The 14922-nt window shown below is 57.2% G+C and overlaps 1 protein-coding gene across 1 annotated transcript; it reads right to left on the bottom strand.

Annotated features, from left to right (window-relative positions):
* Nucleotides 1–435: 435 nt before the first annotated feature.
* Nucleotides 436–14388, bottom strand: CHKB (choline kinase beta). The gene is made up of 11 exons (XM_015420664.1): nucleotides 14237–14388; nucleotides 11001–11109; nucleotides 9912–10025; nucleotides 7565–7698; nucleotides 6941–7045; nucleotides 5607–5665; nucleotides 5265–5352; nucleotides 2977–3085; nucleotides 2216–2322; nucleotides 1796–1877; nucleotides 436–614 (listed from the first exon to the last, which is right to left on the bottom strand). The coding sequence occupies exons 1-11, from the start codon at nucleotides 14386–14388 to the stop codon at nucleotides 558–560; spliced, it is 1116 nt and encodes a 371-aa protein (XP_015276150.1). The 3' UTR covers nucleotides 436–557.
* Between the last annotated feature and the right edge of the window lie 534 nt (nucleotides 14389–14922).

The raw sequence follows: 14922 nt of genomic DNA, 5'->3' as shown, positions 1-14922 counted from the left end.
TCCCCGCCCCCCTGCGGACGTCTGGGACCAGCCCAAAGACGGCCACACCTGTCCTGCTGACCGGGAGAAGCCCAGCAAGGGGGGGCGGCGGAGGGGGGGGGAGAGGCACACCTGGAGGGGAATTTGGGCACAAGCGTCCTCAGAGCAGGGTGGCAAAGGGTGGGCAGCGCAGCGGGGGGCACTTTGCCTTCCCTCCCTTCCTCCCCTCTCCTCGTGCAGATGTTTCCTGGCCCCCACTTCTTCCAATAGTCCCCACGGGCCTCTTCTGCCAGATCCCAAGCCGGGTCAATCCGGTGCCGGCCAACAGCCTCGATTCCTGTGGCCCACCGGCACAAGCCCCGGGGAAAGCTGACAGGGGATCCCCTCCCCCCCCCAAGCATCCCCGGGGAAGAACACCCCCCCTCCCCCAAGCACAAAGAGAAACTGAGTCGCAGAACAAGGGCCAGCCGGCCGGCCAGCTGGGCTGCCTTTGAGGCGTTTGGTCCGTGCTGAAGTCCCTCGAGGTCCAGGGTGCCGTCGAATCCGCCAGCCGGCCCACCCCGGGAGGAAGGGAGGAATCACTCACACCGCGCCTTCTGCTGGAAGTAGGCCTCAAAGCGGCACTGCGCATACTCCTGGGACAGAGACGGAGAGACTGGTCAGGCAGCAGGAGGGACAGGCGCACAGACACACGAGAGAGAGAGAGAGAGAGAGAGAGAGAGAGAGAGAGCGAGAGAGAGAGAGAGAGAGCGCCTGCATCCACCCAAGCATGTTCCATCTTCACCTGGTTCAATGTGCCTCCTCCTGCCCCACAATCAATGCTCCCTCTCAGCTGTGGAGTCTCGTGAGCAAGAATCCTACTTTGTGAGCTCCTGGCATTAAAGTGGTGAGCGAGCCATTTGGCCGCTGCATAAATTAGTTTGCTCTGGAGCCCTCCTTCCTGAGCTTAAGACAAAAATGTGTGAGCCGGAGGCTAAAAAACTGTGAGCTAGCTCACGGTAACTCAAGCATAGAGGGAACACGACTCTGGAGCCATCCTCCCTGAGCTAAGGCAAAAATGTGTGAGCCGGAGGCTAAAGAACTGTGAGCTAGCTCACACTGACTCAGCTTCGAGGGAACACTGAAGAGAAGAAGAAGAAGAAGAAGAGACTGGATTTATGCCCCATGGCCCTTCACTACCCAAGGGAGTCTCAGAGCGGCTGACAAACTCCTTGCCCTTCCCCTCTCCACAACAGACAGACACCCTTGTGAGGCGGGCAGGGCTGAGAGAGCTCTTGACAGAAACTGCTCTTTCTCAAGAACAACTCTTATCAGAGCTGTGGCTTGCCCAAGGTCATCCAGCCAGGTGCGAGTGGAGGAGGAGTGGGGAATCAAACCCGGTTCTCCCAGATTAGAGTCCATGCACTTAACCACGACACCAAACTGCCCACAGTCATCAGGCAGAGATGCAGGAGTTTAGTTTTATTCCCAGAACCAGGCAGTAGTGCAAGAAAAAGGAGTTATCTTGGCTGGGAAAGCAGTTTAAAGTGAACATGTTGTCGAAGGCTTTCACGGCCGGAGTTCATTAGTTGTTGTCGATTTTCCGGGCTGTATGGCCGGGTGGTCCAAGACCACGGGTGGTCCAAGACCCCGGCCATACAGCTCGGAAAATCGACAACAACTAGTTCAACTTCAGCCCAAGTGGCACGGATCGGCTTCTCAGCTTCTGCCTGCCAGCGTGTGAGTGTGTGTGTGTGTGTGTGTGGAGGGGGATAACCTCACCCACGCCCCATCCCGAGGAAGCAGACCGGCCTGCCTGCTGCCCGCGCCTACTCACCAGGTAGCCAAACTCAATGGTAGAGATCTTGGCCTGCAAGATGGACCACAGGCCCCAGAAGAAGTGGGAGGCCAGCGTGAACCTGTGGGAACAAGCAGGGGAGGCAGCACCGTCAGCGTGTGTGTGCGCATGGGTGTGCATGGGGGTGGGGTTCCTCCCGTGTTCTTTTGCCCTACTTCACCCCCCCCCCCGAGAAACCACACCATTTCCTCTCCGAGGAGTCGGGCAAGCAGAACACCTCCTCTCTTCTCCCCAGAAGATGGAGAGCAAGAGAGACCAAAGGCCCGCCAGGATCCATTGCAGGGTCTGGAGAGCAAGAGAGACCAAAGGCCCCCCAGGATCCATTGCAGGGTCCAAAGTGATCTCCCCCCCCCCCCGTCCCAGAGATATCTCTGCTCCCCCCTCCCCCCGGCCACTGACCTGCTGATCTCTAGCAGCATCTCTGCCTCAAGGCGCTCCTGTTCTTCCGGGGAGGGGGGTGCATTCTTCCCATCTGCCTCGGACAGGTAACTCCGGATGAAGTGCAGCTATGAAAAGAAGAAGAGGAGGAGGAGGAAGAAGAAGAGGAAGAAGAGGAAGAGGAGATTGGATTTATACCCCACCCATCACTACCCAAAGGAGTCTCAGAGCGGCTTACAAAGTCCTTTCCCTTCCTCTCCCCACAACAGACACCCTGTGCGGTGGGTGGGGCTGAGAGAGCTCTGACAGAAACTGCTCTTTTTCAAGGACAGCTCTGCCAGAACTACCGCTTGCCCAAGGTCATCCAGCAGGTGCAAGTGGAGGAGTGGGGAATCAAACCCGGTTCTCCCAGATTAGAGTCCGCACACTTAACCACTACGCCAAACCAAAGGCACCTTCACCAGAGTGTGGGTCTGGGACCGCCCCCAAAGCCAGCAGTAGAAGAAGAAATTGGATTTCTATCCCTTGCCCTTCACTACCCAAAGGTGTCTCAGAGCGGCTTACAAACTCCTTTCCCTTCCCCTCCCCACAACAGACAGACACCCTGTGAGGGAGGCGGGGCTGAGAGAGCTCTTGACACAAACTACTCCTGACTTATCTTACAGTCACTTGCTGCGGTGGAGACTGATTCTATGATAATTTTACAGCTGTAGTTTCCTATGTTCTGGAAACTGCTTCGTAAACATAGAAAAGCAAACTTAGAAAAGCGTGGATTGGATTACCTGTTGGGGGTGGCTGGGGTAGTTCTCCCAGCTGGCTTTGTAGAAAGGCCACTGGTCGTGCGAGTAGTTGTAGACCCACTCGCAGAAGTGATTGGCGATGTCGAAACCCCTGGGGGAGAGAAAGAGGTTGAAACCCCTCTGTTTTCTGGGCTCGGGGACCAGAGGTGCTCCCACGTGGCTGTGCCCGCCGGCGGGAATGGAGGGCACGCCCCACTGGCAAAGAGCCACTTCAGAGGACGGACGTGTTGCCGCAGCAGCTCCTGCCCGCACCAAGCAGTGGGCACGCCCTCCCCCAATTTAATTAATTAAATCATTCATTCATCTTATTTATACCCCGCCCTCCCTGCCAAGGCAGGCTCAGGGCAGCTTACAAATATACCATAAAAATACAATTAAAACCTGTCATAACATATAAACAGATAATATAAGATAGCAATCGTGTAAAATACAACTAAAACACCGGAACCTGACCAAACGAACAGGAGCAAAAGATTATTTATAATATGACTTAGGCGGCCGTATAGTTCCCATAGGTTCACGCCAGCTCAGCTCGGTCACTTGTCATGCAGCGAGAACAGGCTGAAGAGAGCGAGGGTAAGGCCAGGGCACAGGCTGGCAAAGGTGGTAAGGCCAGGGCACAGGGACACTCCCTCAGTGTATGATGCAGCTCCTTGGTCGAACGCATGGCGGAAGAGCTCTGTCTTGCAGGCCCTGCAGAACTGTAAGAGGTCCTGGGGGGGGCCCTGGTCTCGTTCCACCAGAATGGAGCCGCCACGGAGAAGGCCCTGGCCCTGGTTGTTGCCGGCCTGGCATCCCTGGGGCCTGGAAGGGCCAACCGGTTTTGCGTCCCTGAACAGATTCCCACCTGTTCAGCCAGACCGCACCACACTTTTAGCAAGTCGTGTCCAAGTCTGAATACGCCACATGTAGGTCCAAATTCTTGCCAGCAATTCCTCCACTTGGGGCCATTTCGGCTCAAGGAAACGGCATGGGGGCAAGAGGCCCTCCTCCCCACCTCGTGGTCCCAAGCCGAATCAGGCTCCAGCAGGCTTGAAAAATGACCTTCCCGGCAAGCCCAGTCTCCTTCCGATCTCGGAAGCTCAGCAGGGTCGACTCTGGCAAGTACTTGGACGGGAGGACTCCTTGGAATGCCAGCAGTCGGGAAGCGGGGGCAGGCTTCCTCCCGCCACCTCTGTGAATATCCTCCAGGCCCCCAGTTGGGGTCAGTCACCGGAGGTCGCCATGACTTCCAGGTGCACACACACTCACGTGCACACAAACGCATATGAAAAATGCAAAAAGTAACCAAAAAGATGGGATCCCACCATCCTGGCCACATAAATTACCAACATCTGTGCCAGAGAAACGCCATATATTTTTTTCGGGGCGGGGGAATAAAACCTTGGATCTCGGAATGATCATAGAATCATAGAATGTTAGAGTTGGAAGGGATCTTGGAGGTCATCTAGTCCAGCCCCCTGCACTCTGCAGGAGCACAGCCGAAAGACAGCCCTGCAACATGCCTGAAAAAGGGTCATTCAGCCTCCGCCTGAAAACGTCCAGCGAAGGAGCCTCCACCACCTCCCGAGGCAGGCTGTTCCATGGCTCAACCACTCTGACAGTTAGGAAGTTTCTCCTGATATTTAGCCGTTAACGACTCCCTTGTAATTTCCACCCATTAGATCTAGTCTTGCAATCCGGAGCAAGAGGGAATAGATCTGCTCCATCTTCTACATGACAGCCCTTCAGACTGCAATCGTGTCCCCTCTAAGCCTTCTCTTTTCCAGGCTAAACAGACCCAACTCTTTCAGCCTTTCCTCGTAAGACTTGGATTCCAACCTTCTCACCATCCTGGTTGCCCTCTTCTGGACACGCTCGAGCTTGTCAACATCCTTCCTAAAGTGTGGGGCCCAAAACTGGACACAGGACTCCAGGTGAGGCCTGAGTCCATAGCAGAATAGAGTGGAACGGCCACCTCCCATGATCTGGATACAGTGCTGCTGTTGATGCATCCTAAGACGGCATTCGCTTTCTTCGCAGACTCCTTGGCAGCCGCAGAGCAGAAGGAAACGTTTCAACGGGGAAAAGGCTTACGGGGAGCATATGCCTGCCCTGCTTTTTCATCTGGTGGGGAAACCGGGAGGGGGGGGGGGCGGGCGACCTGTTCCCTGGCCCCGCCAGAGCCCAGAAGGCGGAGGGAGCTTGGTGGGCCCGCCACAGCCACGCCCGCTGGGGGGCAGCGGGGGGTCTGGCGAGGCAGCCGCTCCTCCCCCTCCTGCGAGGCTCACCTGTAGTTGTAGCTGCTGTACTCAAAGTCGATCAGCATGAGGCGGTCCGAGGAGAGGTTCTCGCGCCCGGCGAGGAGCAGGATGTTCCCTGGGGATGCAGTCAAAGGGGGCAGGTGAGGGCCGCAGCGGGCAGCCCCCGCGCTCACTCTGGAGGCAGAAAGGGGGAACAGGACCCTGTCCTTCTCTGCTCGGAGGAGGCACCCGGGCAGGTACGAGAAAGCCCCCTCCCCCAAAGGAGCCAGGAGAGACACCCCCCCTTCCCAGGGGCTTCCGGAGCACTTCCCCAGGGAGGCTCCCGGGGTGTGTGTGTGTGTATGACCTGCCTGCCCCCCACCTCCTCACCTTCTTGTACATCGTTGTGGCAGAAAACCACCGGGGACGGAGTGGCCTCCAGGAGAGCCCTGCAGGAGTCAGAGAGAGACAGAGAGTCAGAAAAGGGGCTAGACTTCCGCCCCTTTCCTTCCCCCACTGGGCGTTAAAGGGGCACGCAGACCGGAAGGTAGGGGGAGCGAGGGAAACAGAACCACCACCACCACCACCACCACCAAGTCAGGCACACAGCAGGTGACCTAACCTCTAGAGCCCACTCTCCTCCATCACTGCCTTTTAAAAAAGAAAACAGGTAAAATGTGGGAAGAACACATCGACTAGCGGCTGCCAGCCACAATCGCCAGCGGCCAGCCCCCTATGGAGAGGCCCTCAGGCCTACAGAGGGTGTGGGGGGGGAGCTTATGCTCTTACAAGCATATGGAGCAGAAGTCCATCAGTGGCTATTAGCCACAAGGTATCGGTAGGAACTCTCAGGCTGGGGCAAGGGATGCTCTGTATTTTTGGGGCTTCTTGGGGGGGGGGGGGCGACAGTGGGAGGGTTTCTGGTGTCCTGGCCCCACTGCTGGACCTCCTGATGGCCCCTGGTATTTCTGGCCCCTGTGTGACACAGAGTGTTGGACTGGAGAGGCCACTGGCCTGATCCAACATTGGCTTCTCTTATGTTCTTATATGGAGCAGAGGTCCCTCAGTGGCTCTTAGCCACACAGTATAGATAGGAACTCTCAGTCTGGGGCAAGTGATGCTCTGTCTTCTTGGTGCTTGGGGGGCGCAACAGTGGGAGGGTTTCTCTAGTGTCCTGGCCCCACTGTTGGACCTCCTGATAGCACTTTTGGCCACTGTGTGACCCAGAGTGTTGGACTGGAGGGGCCACTGGCCTGACCCAGCATTGGCTTCTCCTATGTTCTTATAAGCCACCCCCATCATGCCTCACTCGGGAACCTCCCTGGCATCGTTCCTGGCAGCTACTCTCAGTCACGAAAACACGAAGCCGCCATCTACTCGATGAGACCCTGAGTCCACTGAGGTCAGTGCTGTCTGCTCGTGCTGGTCTCTGCCTCTCCAGGGTCTCAGGCAGAGGCCTTTCCCATCACCTCCTGCCTGGTCCCTTTGACTGAACACATCAGGGATCGAACCTGGGACCTCCTGCAGGCCCAGCAGAAGTGCCACCATTGAGCCACGGCCCCTCCCCAAGAGGGAAAGCCAAGAGCGTGGTCCCAATCCAGCACGGCGGTTTCCAAAGCAACTGGACTGACCTTCACCAAGAGGTGATTGTTGACAGGTGCCGCCCCAGGAAAACCCAAAGGAAGTAGTGAGCGCCCCCCCCCCCCGCACAGCTGGCTGCTCACCTGAGGCTGCGCATCTCGGCCTCCAGGTTGTAGGCCTTGAGTTTGTTGAGTTTCCGCAGCTGAGCCTCCTGGGGGAAGGTGAGTTCGGAGATCTGCTTCAAGTACCTGGGAGCAAAGAAGAAGGAAAACAGATTGGATTTATACCCCACCCTTCATTACCCAAAGGTGTCTCAGAATGGCTTACAATCTCCTTCCTTTCCCCTCCCCACAACAGACATCCTGTGAGGTAGGTAGGGCTGAGAGAGCTCTTTTCAGAACTGTCCCTGAGAGAACAGCTCTGAAAGAACTTGAGACTGACCCAAGGTCACACCAGCAGCTGCAAGTGGAGGAGTGGGGAATCAAACCCGGTTCTCTCAGATTAGAGTCCGCGCACTCAACCACCACACAAATGGGCCTATCTATGCTACCTGGGGCCTCAGATGTCAAACCCAGCTCCCTGAACGGTAGTCAGAAGGCCCTTGCGGATATGGCATATCAGTGCCCTGTGCTCTCACTGCCAGAAAATATGTGCTGTGATGTCCACATCGCCCACTGTAAGCTTAGTGGCTGTCACCAAGGGCAGCACCATGCACGGCCTATGCCAGCAGTCAAGCCAGAAGCTCCCAAAGGCGGCGATTACATTACCTCTCCATGGTCCCAAACATCCACTTCGGCTCCTTGTTGAAGGGCATAGCCATAGCGTGGAAACGGGCCATCTTCGTGGCAATCTCCCCCGATATGCTGGGGTCCGACAAGTCCTCGGTGAGTAGGCGGCGGCTCTGGGGCGGGGTGGGGGGAGAAAGGTCACATGGCTGTGTGAGGCAGGGGGTGGGGCACAGTCAACAAGAGCTTTTGCTTCTAAGGTGGGCAACGGCCGCGGGGCCTGCACCGCCAGCACACGCTCAAGCAGCAGACGACTGGCGTGGGGAAAGAGCGTCTCACGTCAAGCAACACAACACGAAGTCCCTGCCACGTGAGAGAAGAGGAGGAGGAGGAGATTGGATTCATACCCCGCCCTTCACTCCCCAAAGGAGTCTCAGAGCAGCTTACAAACTCCTTCCCCTCCCCACAACAGACACCCTGTGAGGTAGGTGGGGCTGAGAAAGCTCTTTTGAGGACTGCTCCTGAGAGAACAGCTCTGAGAAAACTTGTGACTGACTCAAGGTCACGCGAACTGGCTGCATGTGGAGGAGGAAGAAGAAGAGAAGAGATTGGATTCATACCCCACCCTTCACTCCCCAAAGGAGTCTCACAGCAGCTTACAAACTCCTTCCCCTCCCCACAACAGACACCCTGTGAGGGAGGCAGGGCTGAGAGAGCTCTGACAGAAACTGCTCTTTTTCAAGGACAGCTCTTATCAGAACTACGGCTTGCCCAAGGTCGTCCAGCCAGGTGCAAATGGAGGAGGAGTGGGGAATCAAACCCGGTTCTCCCAGATCAGAGTCCGCACACTTAACCACGACACCAAACTGGCTCTTGGGCCAAGCAGGGGAACTAAGGCCCGTGTGGTGGAGCGGGCAGGCGATCCATCTACAGAGACCTGGGTTCTAATCTCCGTGCAGCCACGTAGCTAACTGGGGAATCTCGAGCCAGCCAGCCACCCTCTTTCAACTGGATCGCGAGAAAAGGTTGGTGTGTGTGTGTGTGGGGGGGGGAATTAGTTCTCTGGTGGTGGAGGAGGAGCTCCCAACACCTTCTGAAAAAGGCTTCAAAAGGGCCGGTGAAGTGGGTGCTTCTGGGTCAGGCAGCCCCAGGCAAGGAGGGACGGAAGCCAGAACACATCAAGAGTCATCCCATGGACGCTTGTCGGCATGTACCCTGCTGCAGCCCTGCCTGGAGTACCAGCAAGTTTGCCAGTCAGAGGTGCCCAACATTGATAGTAGCAAGAATCAATTTTTCCCGGCACTGAAGAATGTAAGAGAAGCCAATGTTGGATCAGGCCAAAGGCCCATCCAGTCCAACACTCTGTCTCACACAGTGGCCAAAAACACCAGGGGCCATCAGGAGGTCCACCAGTGGGGCCAGAACTCCAGAAGCCCTCCTCCCATTGTGGCCCTTTAAGCACCAAGGATTCAGAGCATCACTTGCCCCAGATATAAGAGAAGCCAGTGTTGGATCAGGCCAAAGGCCCATCCAGTCCAGCACTCTGTGTCACACGGTGGCCAAAAACACCAGGGCCCATCAGGAGGTCCAGCAGGGGGGCCAGGACGCCAGAAGCCCTCCCACTGTTACCCCCCCCCCCAAGCACCAAGAAGACAGAGCATCCCTTGCCCCAGACTGAGAGTTCCTATCTATACCTTGTGGCTCATAGCCACTGATGGTCCTCTGCTCCATATAAGAACATAAGAGAAGCCAATGTTGGATCAGGCCAATGGCCCATCTAGTCCAACACTCTGTGTCACACAGTGGCCAGAAAAGCAGGTGCCATAAGGAGGTCCAGCAGTGGGGCCAGAACTCCAGAAGACCTCCCACTGTCCCCCCCCCCCAGCACCAAGAAGACAGAGCATCACTGCCCCGGACAGAGTGCTCCATCTATTCCTTGTGGCTGATGGCCACCGATGGACCTCTGCTCCTCCCCAAAGAGCTCAGGGAAGCATATCCAGCCTTCCTGCCGCAGTTCTGGCCTCACAATCACCCTGGGAGGTGGGTCCAGCTGACGGACAGAGGGGCACTCCATGGCCGAGCGGGGGTTTGATGCCAGGCTTCTTCTGCCCACCCCAGAACATGGGGTCAGTCATTATCCATTGAGCCATACAGCGGCCTTCACGCAAGGCAGCAGTACAGCGAGGGGGGGTCCGAGGGGCCCCCAGTGCTTCCCCGCTCCACCCCCTGGCGCTTGACTGCAGGGGATCCGATGCTGGCCAACAGGACAGGCTGCAGCTAGCCCAGTTCGCTCCCGTGCAGGACTCTGTGGCGTGCCTTGAAACACCTGGGTGCCCATACGTATACGTGCACGGAAGAGAAGGAGAAACAGAAACCGTCACCGCTCTACCGGGATATACTCCTCCAGCCGCCCCTGCGGGAAGATGCCATAGAGACGCGGCCCCAGGGACCGCTCCGCCAGGATGGCAAACATGACGCTCTCGAGGACCAGCGAGTCAACACCCTGGAAGGGAGAGGGAGGGGACAGGATGAGGGCCAGACCTCCCCCGGTGCCTTTCAGACACCCCCTCCCCAAAAGGAACGCCACGAGACGGGCCTGGTCAGATTCAGATATCAGGAACAGCATGAAGACAGCCCCCAGTCCCCACCGGAAGAGCCAAGACAAGCAGGTGTGTGAGGCTGGGAGGGGGGGAACGTGATTGATCTCTTGAAGTATTTGAAAGGCTGTCCATTAAAGGAGGGCAGGGAGATGCTCCTGTTGGCTGCAGAGGAGAGGACTCGCAAGAGTGGGTTTAAAGGACAGGCGGGAAGGTACCAGATCGATATTAGGAACAACTTTCTGAGAGTCAGAGTTGTGCCACAGCGGAGTCAGCTGCCTGGGGAGGTAGTGAGCTCCCCCTCCCTGGCCGTCTTCAAGCAGCGGCTGGAGAAACCCTGGTCAGGGATGCTCTAGGCTGGTCCTGCACTGAGCAGGGGGGCTGGACTAGATGGCCTCTATGGTCCCCTTCCAACTCTGTGTGGTTCTATGAGTTTGTACGTGTGCCATCTTGGCTTGAGAAACCTGGGATGGACTCAAGAGATGAGATGAAGCCACGAAGGCCAGACCGTTCACACAGCCCAGCCCGGTGACCCCTCTAATCCCCCAAACAAGCCTTCCATCCGTCCGTGTATTTCAGGGGCGCGCTGGGGGGAATCAGAGCTTGCCTCCAACAGAAACAGACTCAACAGCCGCAGAGGGAATTCCTCCCTGACCCTACAAGGAACAGAGTCAGCCATGAGCTGAGCAGGAAGCAGCCCCCACCCACAGAGCAGTGCCAAAGAGGGGGGAGAGGCATCTCTGACGGAGGACCCAGACCAGGCGACCTCCTGCCGCCTTCCCACACAGCCCTCCAGGGTGGCCCCCGGCAGAAAGCAGCGGGGCAGCTAAGCCATGCAGGGGGAAAGGGGGGGGCCCGCAGCGGCCTCGCAAAGGCCTCACCTGGAGGATGGCCCCGTAGACACGCAGCAGCACCTGCCGCGGCTCGTTCTCCGCAGTGGCGATGTGATCCGGCAGGGTGCATTTGTATAGGAGGTTACTGAGCCCCCCGCTGCAGAGAAAGCGGAAAGGAGGGTCAGGGGAGAGCCAGATCCTGGGAGGAGGAAGCCCTGGAGCAGAACGCCAGCACCACCGGGGGCAGGGGAAGGGAAAGGACAGGGCGGCCTGGATGGGGGAAGCGGAACCCACACTCACGCCCAGGGTGGTCCAAGAGGCTGCAGATTTGGAGCTTTCTCTGTTTTTAACGGTCAGCCCACATTTCTTCTTAGCCACAGTGATAGGGACATAAGAACAGCTGTAGGAAAATGACTCAGAATCAATCTGCAGGACCAGTTGGGGCCCAGGGTCTGCTCCCAGCTCCTTGGCAGCCGTGGGCATAGTGCCAACCCAAATGGGTCTACAGGTCACTTGGAGAGCTCTGCTCCTGGCTGGGGGGGGGTCAACAATGGGAGGGCTTCTAGTGTCCCGGCCCCACTGCTGGACCTCCTGATGGCCCCTGGTATTTCTGGCCACCGTGTGACACAGAGTGTTGGACTGGATGGGCCACTGGCCTGATCCAACATTGGCTTCTCTTATGTTCTTATGTCCTTCTGAAGGGGCTCCCGTCCCGTCCTCTGCTGAAGCAGCCGGTGGACTTGAACACACAAAGCTGCCTTATACTTCGCTCCATCAAGAGCAGTCTTCTCTGCTCAGACCGGCAGCGGCTCTCCAGGGGCTCAGGCAGAGGTCTTTCCCATCACCTCCTGCCTGGTCCTTTTTAACTGGAGATGCTGCCAGGGATTGAACCTGGGACCTTCTGCGTGCAGAACAGATGCTCTGGCACTGGGCCACGGTCCCTCTTTACCGCTCTCCAGGGTCTCAGGTGGAGGTCTTTCCCATCTCCTCCTGCCTGGTCCTTTTTAACTGGAGATGCTGGGGATTGAACCCGGGACCTTCTGCATGCCAAGCAGATGCTCTGCCACTGAGCCACGGCCCCTCTTTACAGCTCTCCAGGGTCTCAGGCGGAGGTCTTTCCCATCAGCTCCTGCCTGGTCTTTTTTGACTGGAGATGCCGCAGGGATTGAACCTGGGACCTTCTGCATGCCAAGCAAAGGCTCTTCCCCTGAGCCACGGCCCCTCTTTACAGCTCTCCAGGGTCTCTGGCTGAGTTCTTTCCCATCACCTCCTGCCTGGTCCTTTTTAACTAGGGATGCTGGGGATTGAACCTGGGATCTTCCGCATGCCAAGCAGAGGCTCTGCCCCTAAGCCACACCACCTACCTATGTCTTCCGGCATATCTGGCTGCAAATTACAGAAGCCAAATGTGCCTTGTGTGAAGGACTAACGTTTGTCTCTCTCAAATCTGCCAGCCATCAACTTCACAGGGAGGCTTTAAAGAGAGAGATAACCATGGGAGGTACCACAAGAGGCTCTGGGCTATTGGCCACCCCAGCTCAAGGCACCTTCCATGGTCAGAGAAGAAGAGATTGGATTTATACTTTGCCCTTCACTACCCAAAGGAGTCTCAGAGTGGCTTACAAACTCCTCTCCCTTCCCCTCCCCACAACAGACAGAGACCCTATGAGGCAGGGCTGAGAGAGCTCTGACAGAAACTGCTCTTTTTCAAGAACACCCTTTGACAGAACTATGGCTTAAGAATGTAAGCGAAGCCAATGTTGGATCAGGCCAATGGCCCATCCAGTCCAACACTCTGTCACACAGTGGACAGAAATACCAGCTGTGCCCAAGGTCATCCAGCCAGGTGCAAGTGGAGAAGTGGGGCATCAAACTCGGTTCTCCCAGATTAGAGTCTGCGCACTTAACCACACCAGACTGGCCCCCTGAGTACCAGGTGCTGGGCTGAGACACTGAGGGGGAAAGGCCGCCACCGCCTTTGTGCTCAACTCACAGCTTAGCCACCCCTGGAAACAGAGCTCGGGGCTAGACAGGCCGGCCTCAGCCAGCGAGTTCTTGAAATGCCACTTCTGCCCGGAGAATGCAAGCGCTCCACCTTCAGACGGGAGCCAGGCAGGGCCAGCAAAGCCACTCCTTATGACCACCGGGACGCAGGCCCCTGGGTACTTCACAGCGAGTCAACAACAAGGCAGAGGAATGTGTTAAGCAAAGGGAAACAAGTCCCCTCCTCTGTGGCACTCAGGGGCTGTTTGCGACACTCAGAGGATGAGGCGACCCACTCCTTTAGCCCCACTGAACACCTGGCGCCCTGCCATGAAATGAGGTTTCGGGATCTCTGTCAAGCCACGCAGGTTCAATTGGCACACGAATGCTCAGCAGGAACGGCCCCAGAGAAAGGTTCGCACGGCGGGAGAGCTCCTACAGTAAGAGGAAATGCAACCAGCAGCCTCCACGTTGAGTCCACGAGGGCAAGAAAGGCGCGGCTCCTTCACTGCGGGGGCTGCGGGGAAAGTGGGAACTGCTCTTGCAAGAGCAAAGCAAGCGGAGAAATAACTGCTCCTCAGCTGATTTTAAAGCTCTGTAAAGGAGAGAGACAATTCTGCTTTCCCCATTTCTGTGAGCAACGAGAGAAGGCTGCCCTAGCAAGAGGGGGCCGGCGCACATGCAGGGGGCGATGGGGGTCTTGGCAACCTCCACATGGAAGGACGTGTGGCTCCACCAAGTTGCTTTGCGTGCAGCCATCACACTGCTCTCCTGAGGGAGAAGCAGCCTTTCTAAATCCTTCTTGATGGGGGGGAGAAAGTTCCCTGCATGCTGGAAGCCAGCACAGGAGCACGTGCAGCGCACTGACCCTGAATCAGACTGCTGGCCATCAAGGTCGGTATTGCCAACTCAGGCGGGCAGCGGTTCTCCAGGGTGTCTCAGGCGGAGGTCTTTCCCGTCACCTCCCAGCCTGGTCTTTTTTAACGAGAGATGCCGAGGATTGAACCTGGGACCTTTTGCACGCCAAGCAGAGGCTCTGCCCCTGAGCCACGGCCCCTCCCAGACACTTGTGCACAGTGACATCTATGGGACAGCCCTTCTCCCTGACACACTCGATTCCCTCGTGCAGCTGGGCGAAGGCACCATGGCTTCCCTCCGGCCTGGATCCTGATGCTCACTTGCCCCCAAGACTGGCCCAATCCCCTCCGACGAAGGGAAACCTCCCCCAGTCACAGAAGAGCACATTCCCCCTTCTCCGGCCAACTTCTCCGGCTTCCTGGCCCTTCGACACCTGGGCACACCCCCAGCCACCCCAAGCGCCCATCCTACAGCCGGACTGGTCAGAGCGCTCTGCCAGCACCTTCTCCCCCGGCCTTGCCGCCCTCACCCCCAAGAGGAGCTCCATCTGCAAAAGATGCTGCTCCCCAATTTTGTCCGGACCCGGCTCCTCCATTGCTGCCTACAGACTGCCCCCCCACGTACTAGCTGAAGGCGCCATTTCCAGCCCCCCCCCCGCCGCCCTGGCAGGCAGGCAGGCACTCCTCCTCCTATTCCTCCTTCCTAGGGAGTCCTGCGCCAGGCAGCTCTCGATACAAGGTGAAGTCAGCACACCACCAATGATCCCTCTAAGCTGTGAGCAAAAATCCTACTTTGTGAGCTCCTGGCATGAAAGTTGTGAGCGAGCGATTGGGCTACTGCATCAATTAGTTTGCTCTGGAGCCACCTCCTTCCTGAGCCAAGAAACAAATGTGTGAGCCGGAGGCTAAAGAACTGTGACCTAGCTCACACTCACTCAGTTTAGAGGGAGCACTGCTTGTAAGCAATGCTCCCTCTAAGCTGTGGAGTCTCGTGAATAAAAATTTTACTTTTTGAGCGACCGGCGTTAAAGCTGTGAGAGAGCGAATTGGCCGCTGCATAAATCAGTTTGCTCTGGAGCCACCTCCTTCCTGAGCCAAGAAACAAATGTGTGAGCCGGAGGCTAAAGAAC

The sequence above is a fragment of the Gekko japonicus genome, unplaced genomic scaffold (assembly GCF_001447785.1).
Source record: "Gekko japonicus isolate JY-2015 unplaced genomic scaffold, Gekko_japonicus_V1.1 scaffold1201, whole genome shotgun sequence".
Taxonomy (NCBI): Eukaryota; Metazoa; Chordata; class Lepidosauria; order Squamata; family Gekkonidae; genus Gekko; species Gekko japonicus.
The sequence above is the reverse complement of the archived record's forward strand: the minus strand, read 5'-3'. Positions and strand labels throughout refer to the sequence as shown.